Here is a 14,276-nt window from a genome sequence, read left to right on the forward strand (position 1 = left end):
TAAGGGGGGGGGGGGGTGGAGGGCAGAAATAACCCGCTCCAATGATATCTCTCACCCCTTGGTCAACTTAAAAATTCAACGAATTTCAAAGAGGATGTGCATTTTCCCACGGCTGATAACGCAATTTTCCAATTCAGACTCGACCGGACGACATTGTTTTCTAGGGAAATTGATTACCATTTTCATCGGTTCATACGGATGAACCAGCAAGTTTCTGCCTTCATGAATTGGCTCTCACTTCTTTTTCTCTCAAAATTTAACTTTCCTTTTTTTAAACAACTTTCATTCTCCCCGTCTCTTTTTCTGCCGACTGCTCCGCCTCGTGGCGCAACGTAGACCCACTGCTCCCGGCATTTCATGCCATTTCCGGCTTTTCATCTGTGCACAATGGCACATCCAGCCGAGGGTGGAAGTCGTCTGGGAAGGAACAAAAGGGTGGCTCGTGAATAACCCCCCTGCGCCCGAATGCGATTGCCGAACTGCGTACAAATCGCGCTGGAAACTTGGTAGATTTCCAATTAACGGATTCAGCCGAAGTATCGCTGTTCAGGACTGGTTTAGCGGAATCGAAGTCCCGTGCGTGACTCTGCGGCCAGCCTGTGGGAAAGCCTTTCTTTCTCTAGAGATCCCAACATCGCGTGGTCCATGCGCCTCCTTTCATCTTGGCAACTCTCTCCCTCCTCCGCTTCGCTCGGCTCGTATTTCCTCTGTGGTTTGTCCCATTGTCCTCCAGATTCTTGCTACTTTGCAAACCGTCGGCACTTTGGCTCTGCGTTCACCCAGCAGCGCGTTTTATCCCTCCCAGAGTCCTTTCGCGGTCGAACTTCCCTTTAATCCACCGGGTGCTCGCATTTTCGCACTGGCCGCGCATGCTGCAAAGTGAGAGGGTTACTACGTACGTGTGTCGGAGCGACTGGGAACGAGAGGAAATGGAGGCAGAGCAGCAGAGGAAAAAGTAACGAAGGGCTTGAAAAGCACATTCGATCGATCCGTCGAGTCCTGACGTCCATTCGCGCTGCGTGTATCCTCATTGTTTTCGAGTATCTCCCTTGCCCCTCGCGCAGGAGGGGGAGGGACACAGGGAAGAAGCACCCGCTGGGGAAACTGTCAGCTTTATCACCGAGCATGGACTTTGGCGCTTCCACTACACTCATCCTTCCAAGTAGACTTACCTCCGGCTCGTTCGGCCGTCATCGGCCGTCATCGGCTACACTCGGCAACCTCCAGCCGCTCCTCTGGCTTTGTCGTCATTTACCAAGATATTCGAATATTCTGCTGCGGGCTGCAGTCAATTTTGCGTAGCCAAACTTGGGTCTTTCAACCCACGTGACTTGAGGAAATAAAATTTGACAATTCGAGAGCTTCGAAGAAAGCAGAAGCTCGCGTTACTACCTGAATGTAAATTAGCCTGCATTTAGACTCGACTTTATGGCTGCTTATGCCCTACGTATGAGAAAGTTTCGGTCGACAGATTCTCGGCATCCTTAGGCGGATTGCTGGAGCAAAACTCAGGAGCCTTCGGGCTATCGATCATGCGTCCTCAGCTTCCTGGTGGAGATCAGGAAGTACGAGTGGCTAGAGGAGCCAAGTAAGATTGAGTGTGGTCAGTCGCGCAGTCGCGTGTTGGCAGGCGCACGCGAATTACGAACATTTATTCCGCGAAATTAAAGAGCATCTTGTCTCTGGTTTAAATTTCAGCTGAGCGCGACCACTGCAACAGGACCGTCGACATCTACGAGGACGTCTCCAGTCCAGCTGTGACCGACGCCACGCGGGGGAAGCCGCTGACCTGCTCCTATCGCTTCCGGGCGTTTCGCGGGACGCCGCGCGAGTGGATCCTCAGGGTTCGCTTCAAGAAGTTCAAGGTAGGCGTCCTGGAGAACGCCACCACGTGCACCGGAGGCTACCTACAGGTGAATTCAATTTCAGTATTTTCCTTTTCTTCTTTTGACTTCCTTCGCCCCAGCCACCGCACCTTCTTCTTTGTCTTTATTCTTATCGGGTTTCTTGAAAATCTTATTATCTATGTAAGCGATAAATACTTTGATGAGAAGCAATCGAATCTAGAGACAATACGATAGGGTGGAAAATCAACTGCAGCCACCAGTCACGTGCAGCAGGACCATGCACTTGGGGGGCGATGCGGTATCGGGAGCGTGATCATCGAATTCGAATGACCTCTGTAGAAATGAGGGTTGCGCGGGGGTTGAATTAAAGGTACAAAGGACGTCGTTTGAAAATGATGCCTGTGAGCACGGAATACTGGCAATAATTGCCATTATGCTGGGATAATAACGCTCTCGCTGCTCATTACGTTGCTTCCCTCGTGGCAACATGGCGGAATGCCTTTTTACGGCTTGCCGTTTCGTTTGCAGCTGCGCCCTTTGGACCATGGGTAATTCTACTAATTAATTCTTTGGTCAACCTAGATGCTCTTGATACTAAAAACGCATGATAATACTTATTAAAAGTGCATTATTGCACGCTGTGCCTGATTCGTGTCCAGTCGAACGGATACGCGAGTAGCAGAACCGCCAAGGAAAAGAAGCGAGTAAATAAGAATCGACCCGGTAGATACACTCGGGTGAGATTGCTCGTTCGTCTTTCTCAGGGAGTAGGCGAGTCGAGAATGAAAAAGGAGGAAAAGTCGAAAGTGGGAAACGCGAGAAGTACCAAAGTCCGAGGAAACATGAGCAACGTCTGCAGGTTGACAGGTCGATGACTCTCGACGCGGCTGCACTTGCCGATAAATTTTAATTTCACCGTCTTCAACTTCTTGCGTGCTGCCGCTCTTTTTTTCAACTTCTAAACATCCAGATGAATTTCACGTGCCCGTAAAAAATATACGGAAGGAACGCGAGAGCCGTGACGCTTGGCGAGTCACGTTGCATCGGAGAGAAAATTCCGAGTGTATTTCACCGTAGCAATAGAATTTCTTGCTAAGTGTAGGGTGGAGGGCAATGGAGACTAGCAGCAGTAGGAGATAAGGACTATGTGGCGGATTGATAAGAGAAAAGGCAAAGGCAGTGTGTGGAAATGTACAAGGCTAACCGAATACTTGGAAAATTATCCATTTGCAGCCGGAAAGGAAGAAAGGAAACTCTACTGGCTCTCTCTCTCTCTCTCTCGTACAAATTCTATCGAGCTCAAATAGGTCATTCACGTATGTCCCAGTTACTCACTGCTCCGCTACTGCCTGCTGCTAGACAGTACGGAGCCAGCATCCGCGCGCTCTATCGGCTACCCGGTTACGTACAAATATAGCTGCAGGTACGTTTTCAGTAGCTACGGAGAAGAGAATTGCAGCCTGGCGTGCAAGGGAGGCCAATATCAATGGCGTGATAACGTTTACCAGCAGGCGTCCTCGTAAGCGACATTCGACCGCGCTGCTATCGAGTATTGATCTCTCTCTCGAGTGACGCTGTGCTTCTCTCGTGCACTGTCCTCTTCTCGTATCTCTGCGGCCTTAGTTTTATTCTCCAGGAATCCCTAACACTGTTTACCTATATTCTTCATTTTTGCTTGACACTCGATCCACGTATTCCCATGTTTCCTCTGCCAGTTCGCCAAAAATGTAAATCCACTTGCGGATCTCTTGTACCTTCTTTCTCAGTTGACTAGACTCCCTCTCTCTCTCTCATTCGATGACGAAAGAGATGTCGATAGGCGAACGCGAGAGAAACCTTGGTAGGTAGAAAAGGGTCATCCGATTGATGCATGTCGGGACGCTGGCTACACTTTCATTCGGCACGGCGCACGGGATGGCCCCCTTTTTCCTGCAGCCCAGCATCCAATTCAATTGGAGCCGTAGCCTCCCGGCGAAGAGGGGGGGGGAGGGGGGAGGGTTGCCAGCGTTATGGAGGAAACGGGAGCCTCAGAGAATTAAAGGGAGAAGTTATGCTCCATATTGCGCATCCAATGTGACGTTCCGGTACGAAAGTCGTGGGTTTCCGCGTAAGGATGCTGTCGGCCGTAGGTGCAGCGGCTAATCTTACACTCTGGAGACGCGAACGGGGAATACAGTAGATAGTAAGCTGGCACTCTGGCTGTACTGGCCTTCGGCGGTATCATTCGAGTTTTTCCCGGAATGAAATTGCATTATTCGAGTCGACTTCGCTATCCAGCGACCGTACGAAGCTCTCATATTCAATTCAATTTATCATTCTCAAAAGGACTATACTGACGCTCGATTAACCATGGACGGACGCCTCCCTGTTATCTAGTTATATTATTATTACTATACGCATGCCATAGCACAGGAACCCTCGAGGTTCCCTAATGGGCTATAGTATCTTCCTACCTTACGTATAAGTCTCTGTGCGGGGGAGGTACCGCGTGGTATCAAGTTGGCTGGTTTACCCAGGTAGGGTAAGGGTAGAAACTGACTGGCAGAGGGTTCCAGACGTAGGGTAGGGCGCGGGGTGGGCGGATGGGGGAGACAGGTGATGGAGGTGGCGGGTATGAGGAGGCCTGCCGAAGATTAATGACACTCTGACGGTGGCACAGTAGCGTGTTTCTATGCTGTAGCACGCATCCTATATCTTATATTCCGTTGCCGAATGAATAATTAATAACGATCGCTATTCCATAATGAAACGAGGCCGAAGGGCTCGATTTTCCTGCCTCTTCTTTCGTCTCTCTCCTTCTCTCCCCCTCTCTACTGAACTCGGCGAATCCACGCCAGGATTCTCCACTAGCGCAGACAGATAAAGGTTATGTCCATTCTTCCAGTTTATTAGCCAATTCCAGGCGGATGGGCTACTCCAGTGGCTATCGGAGGATGATATCCGAGTCCTGGTCGTTGGAATTCCTAGAGCGAGAAGGTGACAAAGCCCCTTCGGGCCTTCGAAGTCGAGATACTTGGGCATAATATGGTAATCCTGGACGATCCCTATCGTGGATATTCGCTGGGGCTTTTACGAATAATCTCCGAATGTGCGAGGACGTCCCTATTGCCGCTTTCTCCTGTAGTCGTGCGTGGGTGAAGGCATGTGGCTCTTCTGCTGAATGATACAAGGGAGGCGCAATGGGCGTCCAATCGGTCTACGTTTCTGCAGCGAGGTTCAATATGGTCGCTGCGGTGCCAAAGTTCGACGTTCGAACGATGAGCTGGTTAAAGGCCGTCAGGATGTCTTTGTGTCGTAATTGCATGTTAAGAGATGACGGTGGAAGTGCATAAGTGGACGGGGATAAGCGGAGCTGTGACGCAAGAGGTCGGCGGCTGACTTGTAGACCGCTGCCGATTGGGGGACTGCCGGGGGACTGGCTGGCTGCTCGGTCTCAGGAAAGCTGGGGCCGCCGGCGAACGAGCTAGATTGAAAATCAATGAGCTAGGAAGTGTGAGCCCGTGAGTATTTATAGAGCCCCTGCTATTCCTGCTGGTAACTCACCCCCAGTGACCTCACTGGTACACTACCACCAGTAGCACTACTTTACTGCCACTATTACTATTGGTTGACTCTTACCCCTCGCCCCTGCGGAATAGAAACTTACACGTTCCCTCTCATGAATACTGCATGGATCCGTGCAGGGAAGTGAAAGGCACGTATTGCGAGCACCTGCGGCTCGTTCGAAGGTGGCCGATTATGGTATCACCCCGGCCACCCCTAGTTTACACAACTAGCTCCTCCCTCTTATGGAGAAAGATTATAATCGAGGAAATTACTGTAGCCGAACCCCAACAGTCCTTTCTCATAAGATTCCCTTACTTTTACGAGGATTTCGCCCATGCGAAAGGATTTATTTGTTGGCTTTCCTATTCAGCCCTCTATCTCTCTTTCTCTGCCTCTCTGTCTCTTTTTCCTACCTCCTCTTCGAGATTCTCTTTCGTTCCTTCATTACATCTTTCCAACATTTTCCACAAGGACTGTCGATTTTTATTCGGAATTTCTACTGGATAATTAAAAATTTCCACTACCTAGGAAGGGGAGCCTACCTGCCCCGCAGAGAAATACTACCTCGTAGCTGCGTTTCCTGGGATTCTCCTGCCCCATGTATCGCGTTAGATGTTATGGCTGAATAAGGAGGAGTACCCACTGGGAAATGGAGGGTTCTCGGAATATCCTTCTGAAATCCCGTCTTCGGAAAGTTCCTTCGCTACGTGATTTAATCAAGCAGCGGAGGGTTTTGGGTTCGGCCTACGTATCCACGTACTTTGTTTGGTGTTTACAGAGTTCCATCGTACATGGTGTAAGGCTACGCGCCAGGGTGCGTGCGGCAAGGGAGTAAAGGTGTCTCGGCTAGAGAGGTTTGGCCCTTTGAACGAATAGATGCAGGATGCAAGTAGAGAGAGAGAGCAAAGGGCGGCAGGAACTGGAGGAGCAGCTTAGCCGGAAACTTCGAAAGCTGCGATCTCAGGGAGCAAAGACTCCCTCGAATGCTGCTCCTGAAGGCTGTCGAGGGTCGCGCAGCGTTATTAATTCGCATTTATAAATCCTCCCGCAGAGAGCAGCACCGTCGTTCTACCGTTCCATTAGCGGCTGCACGTGTGGTCCATTGCCGACATACGTGCCCAGGTCAATGCTTGTGGAAAAAATGTGCAAGTACTGAATCTTCTCGAATTCTATTTTCATTAGGAGGAAACATGCAATTTCGAAATTTCAGTATTACGTATTCCGCACAAACTTTAAAGACTCTTGCATGAGGGTCTGGAGGGCAGAAGGGAGGTTGGCTTTGCAAATCGCTTCGAAAGATCATTTCGGGCCTGAGGCAGGTTAAAAATAGCTCGGCGGCAAAGACGAGCATGGCGAGCCGTGCGGCGCGTGCTTTTGCAATTCCTATCCCTTTCATGAAATCCTGCTCTGATCCAGCAGCCACGTTCTCCCGGGAGCGAAGGAAGCGTGCTGGGTGAAACCGCCAATGAGGAAGTTCAGTCGCCTTCGATGGCCGACCTGGCGCCTGCCGTTCTTCTCTCCTTTTCTTCCTCTCGGCCGTTTCGCTCGAATCTTCAGCTTGTCGACCATTCCTCTTTGCTCTTCCTGCCCCTCGCAGATTATTATTCCTACGCGAGCTCTTGCTTGCTTTTGTTCGGGTATCGCGTCGTCAAAATGTCTCTCGTGAAATTTTATAAAGAACAAATGAAGATCTGCTCGACTGGCTCGAAGGAGTCTTGTTTCCCGTTAAATCACGGGAAGCGCCAAGAGGCTTCGTTCTCTGCGTTCTTTGGCTCCTTCCGTGTGCTCGCGCACTGGCACGGCAGGATTGTTAGGAAGAGCGAAAGGGGCGCTGAGGCGGGGGGGAGAAGAAAAAGGATTTCATGAGATGGGGGAAAATCTATAAAAAGTTACGAGAACCGACAGAAAGGCGGCGGCGGCGGCGGCGACTGCAGCTAAGGCAGCATTCTTATCTGTTTGCGAGCGCCAAGGGACAATATGACTATTAACTAAACGCGAGATTAAGGATCGTTAAATCTGCCTCCCTGTGCCGCTGTTAATGAGCGTGGTCCGTCCTGACTTCTTCCATCCTCCGCCTGCTGGCATCTTCATTAAACATTAGACAATTAGACTTATCGGATTTTGCGAAAGTGGCGCGCTCTACTTATCGGCGGGGCCTTGGAGAATTAAAATGCGATCAGTTAGCTGCGTAACAAATGAAATAGGATCTCTGATGTTTCTCGAGGTATGAGGGTACTCGATAACAAAGCGAGGCTACCCGGCGGCGACAGTTCGGCTTATAACTCGAGATATAACAATAAAGACGGCGCACCGGAAGGGATCCAGAGCCTCCAAGAAGAGCACCAGCGGAACCAGCCGGAGGAGCAGTAGCGTCCGTGTTTCTGGTCAACTACCACGTGCTTCGTCAAGTACGTTTCTTCGTGTTTTTCCTTACGCAGCCCCAGCGCCGTGGCGCTGTTTATTACTAACCGATCGCAAGCAGTTTTCCCTGGATGCGCCTTTATTCCAGTGCGGTGCGCAGAGATGCACATAGAGACTAGGTAACCGTGTTGCACGGTCGACGCGAGCGAATATCGAATTTGCCGGCGGCTCGCCGCGACGCCTAATTATCGGCCAACAACAATGCTCCTACTCGCTAAATAAACGTTAAACTTGCATCCCACTCCTGCCGATCATCGCGCAACGCGCGCGCGTGGATTCCTGTAGCTGCGACTCAATCACGAATCACGGGTCACCGATCTTCCAGCTGCGATTCGACATGTGCCTGAATAGATCGATATTTTCGACAGCAAGAAAACTTTTTTCTCGATCGAGATTAGCAGAGCCTATAGAGTTCCTGGAGTTCCTGGAGTTCCTGGAGTTCCTGGAGCTGACTCGTGTATTGCAGGCGGCGCTCTTACTGCAAGTAGTCTTTGAAGTCCCTTACGATGCATAGGGGATATAATATCTTGGAGCTATAGGCAGCGCAGCCAGTCGATAGCTGTTGAGGGCTGCTCACTTTAACGGGATAGTTTAGCCAGTGATGTGGCATAATAAAACTAAGCTGAATTTTGCTTGAGCTTTTATAACGGCAGATAAGGACTTTATAAGTGTATTGTGTATAACGCGTTGCCTTTCTCCCCCTCTGCTTTTACTCCATTTATTCTGGTGCGCGTGATGGCTCGTGGCTTAATATCGTTATCGGTCGTGAATTGCTATTTAGTCGGCTTTTTTTTATACATCTCTTTTTATACCTTATGTATATCCTAATTGTAGATGCATGACCGGGCGCAATTCATGACTCGATAGATAAGCTGCTTCAATTACGTTCGATGACGAAACGGCTTAATAAGTTTCCACAACGGGCGATCATTTGTTAATGAAATTTCCATATTAATCCTCTAGCGACAGAATAATTTTTCCGTTTTTTCCTCCGACTACCATCACAATGTTTTCATGCCTACCAACCCCTGTCGGCCACCTCCGAAACCTTTTTCGAATTCAGCAGCATTGCGCCTATATTCGGCAACAAGGGAATCCCATTAAAAGTACATTAAAAAACTATTAAAATGTTGAATGTGATTCACGGAAATCCAACGGGGTGCTGGTCCCTTTGTTCACGTGGCTTTGGGCGCCAGACGCCGCGGCCCTACTCAAATTCCCTTTCGCCACAAACAGCCAACTGCTACTTGTTTCTTAAGGGTGACTTTCTTCCATAGGTCCTGGGACCTCAGTGAGCCCTGGATGGTTAGATTCGATATACCAGTAGTCCCCATTCGCCATGTGACATGACTTGTATCTAATGAATAAAGGCGAGGATTGAATCTTCCAGCTGTAGACTTCAAGTTTGCACTCCTGACTGATATGGCAATTTGTTGAAACTTTAACTAATGCAACTCTGCTGACACGCGTGCCGTATATTCAAGGGCATCCGATCCAGCATCCTGATCTTCCCCCTGCGTGTGTGTGCCGACCATCCGAATTTTCGAGTTCAACCTGACGCTATTAGTACCTCCGTGACACGTGTCCACATTGCTTTCGTACAGAGTTCATTATTGCCCGCGTAGCTATAGACTGCACTGGATATACTATTGGCTATTTCTGCACATTAGCCTCGGTAGCCGTGCCATCGCTGCCTCAGCGTCCTGCTGAAATGGGACATAAAATTTAATACGCTCCGCAGTTATTCCCATGTGTGGTCCTTCCTGAGTACTCGGACGCATTATGCAGAGCTAACTCAGCTCTCTCTCTCTTTCTCTCTCTCTCATACAAATACACACGACGAAACTATTGCACACACGTACATTAATTCACTCCTACTTCACATGGACTTTGTCATGGGAATTAAACTCGCGAGGAATTAATGGGCAAGGTCTTGGGAGCCGGAATTATTGGGGATGGACCCAGGAGACCACACGAAGCAACTTGACAAACCGTTTGAGAGCTCTGCCCCCGGGTTCCTGGTTCCGGGTTCGACCTCGGAACTAACTTTCACGATGCTTCTTGTTTCAGATCATCGATGGAAACGCGAAAACCGCAGTGAGCAATAGGAAGGATCCCGGCGTCTTCTGCGGAGAATCGGAACAACCTCAAACTTTCATCTCCGAGACGAGTTTCGTGCGAGTTCTTTTCCACGCGGACAACTTCACAGATCAGACCTACTTCAGCTTCGACTCCAGGGCCGAGCAGCAGTTCGAGGTCTACCTGAGATACGGTCAGCATCCGGAACTCTATCCTAACAGAAGAGGTGAAGTTGTTGCCGGTAGTTACTGCGAGAGAGTCTTCAAAGACTGCAAACTTCAGACCTGCTACGTGCAAAGTCCCGCCTACCCTGGTATCTATCCCAGGGCGCTCCACTGCAAGTACAGGCTGAATACGAGGCTGCCATTCATCAAGATCTACATAGAGAACGAGGAGTTCAATATAGACGGACAGCGTTGCGAGAACATAATGACGTGCCCGATGAGACCCATCAGTTCCGGTTCAGAACATTGTCCCTATGACTACATAAGGGTCTACGATGGCAAGAACGAGACCACTCCGGTAATTGGAACGTTCTGCGGCATGGGGAAATTTCCCTACAGTATCATCGGCACCAGCGAGGACCTCTACGTGGAGTTCGTCTCCTCGCCGGCCGGTCCGCTGCTCAACACAGGATTTCACTTCAACGTAGGCAATTGGCCAGGACACGTCGAGACGGCCGGCGTCAAGAACGGCAGCTGCGATTGGCTGCTGAACAGCGAGTCCCTCGTTAGTGGCGAGGGCATATTTCTCTCGGTGGCCCACTGGTATCCGCCGCACACAAGTTGCACCTACTTGCTAAGGGGAAAACCCGGCGAGATAGCCAGACTCTACTTCCCCAGCTTCCGGGTGAATCGCATAGAGTCTCCCATTCAGCCGTACGACGGCGACTGTGGCGAGAGCTTGACGCTCTACGACGCCGATTGGCCTGACGACGCCAGGATCATCAAGACCTTCTGCGACACCTTCAGCAGGCCAATGGAGAAGCATGACTTTGTTTCCACTTCGAATGCTCTCTTCGTAAGATTCGAAAGCAAGACCGGCAGCTATTCTGGAAGTTCTCTCTACTACTGGGCGCACTACGACTTCTTTAACGCGACGAAATTCGGCGACCCGGTGCCGAATACCGAGTGCGACGAGAGTTTCGTCTCCTGGAAGACCCAGTCCGGCTACCTGAGGTCCCCATTGAACACTCTCGTTTACAAACGATCTGGGGATCCTCCGGCAGATCTCACGTGCACCTACAGCTTTGTCACCGACAAGCGGCTCTTTGCCAGGGTGATCGTGACTCTCGACGTGGTCTCCCTGAAGGAGCACTACGCTCAGTGTGGAAACTGCTGGGACAGCAGGGCGGACCGCGTCATCCTGAAAGACACTGGACCAGACGCAGGAAAAGGACACTGCGTGTGCAAACTTCCCAGTGGCAGTCCAGCCCTGAGGATGGTTTCGAGGGGGGAGAAGCTCGACCTGAAGCTACTGGTGGACGGCGCTCACGCCGCGGGCTACTTCAAGCAATCCGCGCCGCTCTTCGAGGCGAGATACGAATTCGTTCACAGTCCCTTATGCGGACCCGCCTTGCTTCCAGCTACAACGGACGGCGAGATCGAATTTCCACACTACGAAGCTCTGGGGTACGTCACGCCACCCAGGTCTATAAAGTGTATATGGGAATTGCGCGTCAACCAGGAGCGCGACCTCTGGCTGCACTTTGAGAAAATTAAATTTGCATCGCGCTCCTGCGAGGATGGAAAGCTGGAGATATTCTTGCCGGGGCAGGCTGAACCTTATCGTGGGATATGCGGTGAGAACGTTAGCTACGTCAGAGAGATGCCTATACTCGCAGCCGAGCAGCTGGTGCCAGCTGATACCACCGGGGCTGAGCCACCGGCTGTTATCATACAGTTTACCGGTTCCATGGCGCCAGCCAGGGCGGCCTTCAAGATCGCCTGGACCGAACTGTACCATCTCCCACGTGACGGATCGGGAGCTCTGAACACGCAGAAACTCGAGGATTGCGGCTTCCAGTGTCCCGGTGAATTTGGCTGCATTCCAGCTAGGCTCTTGTGTAACGGTGTCGTGAACTGTCCCACTCCGGCCATTCCTCCGGGAGCCTACAACCTCAGCATCCTCGAGCCTGACGACGAATCCGTCGAGACTTGCGGCGGCCCTGTGGGTGCTGGCAGCGGCAGCGTGGTGGGCCCTGCGGGTTGGGCTGGTGCTGGATTAGGCGCTGGACTCGCGATGCTTCTCGGACTCGCGTGTCTCGTTGCAGTCTGCAGGATCTGCCGACGTCGGAATCGTTCCAGGGACATACACGTGCCATACTAGAGTCCTCGCCGAACTCTCGGAACGCCTTTGGCTTACGGCCGAACTTTCAAGTTGGCATCCTGCAAGCTGAACTCATTCCGATAACTTTCTCATCTAGTCCTTATCCTTTCTTTTTTGTTTACTTTTTCTCCTGGGAGTAATCCGTTAGACTGTGACGTGTCCCATTGCCCTTATTAGGGCCAGAAAACTCAAACACCTGGACGAGAGGAGCGACTCTTGGAAGTACAGGAATCCTTAGAGCAGTCTTTGAGGACACGCGGTGTTTTTTGAAAGTCGGTGAAAGACTAAGGAACGTCCATCGAGAGAAAGGGAGAGAGAGAGAGATTCTCGAAATAAAAAAAGGACATCGACAGGATATAAAGGATACCTTTAGGTATTGTGCAATTCGCTTGAACCTTCCTCCTCTGCTGCAGCTAGTTTAACGTTCTTTCCAAAGAAGCGACCCGGTCGGTAGAACTTGTCGCCTCGAACTTTCTCGTCCGCTGCACGCCTTTAATTCCGGCTCTGGACTAATTAATAATTAAATAATTAATTAGCCGAGTTTTCATCTCTCACCCCCGAGGCTCCTGTCACTTGACAGGCACGGACCCTCCTCCTCCCCTCTTTGATTTCCTGCCACCCCCTTGTTCCTACTTTACATCCCCACTTGCGTTCGAACTACTTCGAACTGACTTTGAAATTTCTCAATTCCCTCATTCCCACATTTATTCCAATCCCACGCGTATCGGCCAATTTCCCATAAATCTCAAAATTCAGCAAACCTGACTTTTCCTTCCCTCATTGCGATTATTGCGAATCGCAGCGCGGAGAACGTCAGGGCGTGAATGATAACGTTCTATCGATTAGCCGCGTCGTTTTTACATTCGCACCGAGTATATTCTAACGTCTCGATATTCTTGGATGGAATGTCAATCGAGTGAATAATCATCTAGGTGCGGAAAGGAAGGAGTTACATTCTCTGTAATTCGGTAAAACAACCGGAAAGAAGCTTTCTTCCTTTTTTTCCGGAACAGGAGTTTAATCACGATTCGAAATGTCTCTAACGCAGCTTCCGGGAGACTCATCGTACAAGCAATTCTATCACATGAAAGATCACGTCTGCGCGAACAGATTTCCCTTCTTTCGTTAGGCTGGAAAGGAGTTGGCCGAATTTACGGTACGGCCAGAGCTCCGGCGCCCTCGGTGGTTCAATTCTGTGCTGCGTTATTGGTATCTGCTCGAGACATAAATTTAAGCGTAGCTGTGGCCCATTCACGAGGGTCCTTGCAGCCGGTAAGGTGGAGGCTATACTCTTTGTCGCCCGTTAGCCAACCCCTTAATGATCTTATACTGCGTTAATTAGCGACGCGTTAATTAATACGCTTGGAAGGAACGAAGGGATACATGCGTGGATAATGTAGACACAACCCGTGAGACCCGAAGACGACAATGACGAAGGACTATCCATTTTCTTCTACGGAAAACAAAACAAAAGACAGAAAGATTCCTTGCTTCTGTGACGTATCTTCGCACGTACAGACATTCCTCCGAGCGATAATTTTGATAACCCTCCGAAACTCGAAACTTTCGCACTGACCATTTCCAAGGGAAAGTATCTTCCCTGGTGAAGATATGACATGGAAGTAGGTTGCAGTGTCAAGTGGCGGCGACAAAGAAGAGACGAGAGGGAAGGAGGGAAGAAGGAAAAGAGACGTGAGAGAATACTCGCTTGTAAATAGCCCGTGTTTATGTAGATGTAGAGGACAATCATAGACGTACACGCAACCTCCCTCTCCCACCTCCCCCTCCCTTCACACACACACACACACACACACACACATGGTATGAATAGTTAACGAATTGTCAACGTAAAATACATCGCATTATCGTGTAATTACTACTGTAACAATGATTATTATATTTTTTACAAATAAAGTGCGCGGCTGGATTTCTTGCGCGGCCATTAAAAGAAAAGAAAAGCAACGTTAATTTATAATTTGACCACTGTCCATAAAAAGGAAGGCGATTGATCGACTGATCTTGATTGAAACGTACTTCAGTGCTTCCTGTAAAAGT

General features: G+C 50.0%; 1 protein-coding gene across 5 annotated transcripts in view; it reads left to right on the forward strand.

Annotated features, from left to right (window-relative positions):
* The window catches only part of LOC107264704, a 42,545-nt gene extending 28,366 nt beyond the window's left edge, over positions 1-14,179 (forward strand). For all 5 annotated transcript variants that reach the window (XM_015733244.2, XM_015733245.2, XM_025081843.1 and 2 more), the window contains 2 exons: positions 1,699-1,913; positions 9,885-14,179. In XM_015733244.2, coding sequence (XP_015588730.1) covers positions 1,699-1,913; positions 9,885-12,221 — 2,552 coding nt within the window. In that variant the 3' untranslated portion in view covers positions 12,222-14,179. The remainder of the gene's footprint in view (positions 1-1,698; positions 1,914-9,884) is intronic.
* The last annotated feature ends 97 nt before the right edge of the window (positions 14,180-14,276 follow it).

This window comes from Cephus cinctus, unplaced genomic scaffold (assembly GCF_000341935.2).
Source record: "Cephus cinctus unplaced genomic scaffold, Ccin1 Ccin1_scaffold0189, whole genome shotgun sequence".
Taxonomy (NCBI): Eukaryota; Metazoa; Arthropoda; class Insecta; order Hymenoptera; family Cephidae; genus Cephus; species Cephus cinctus.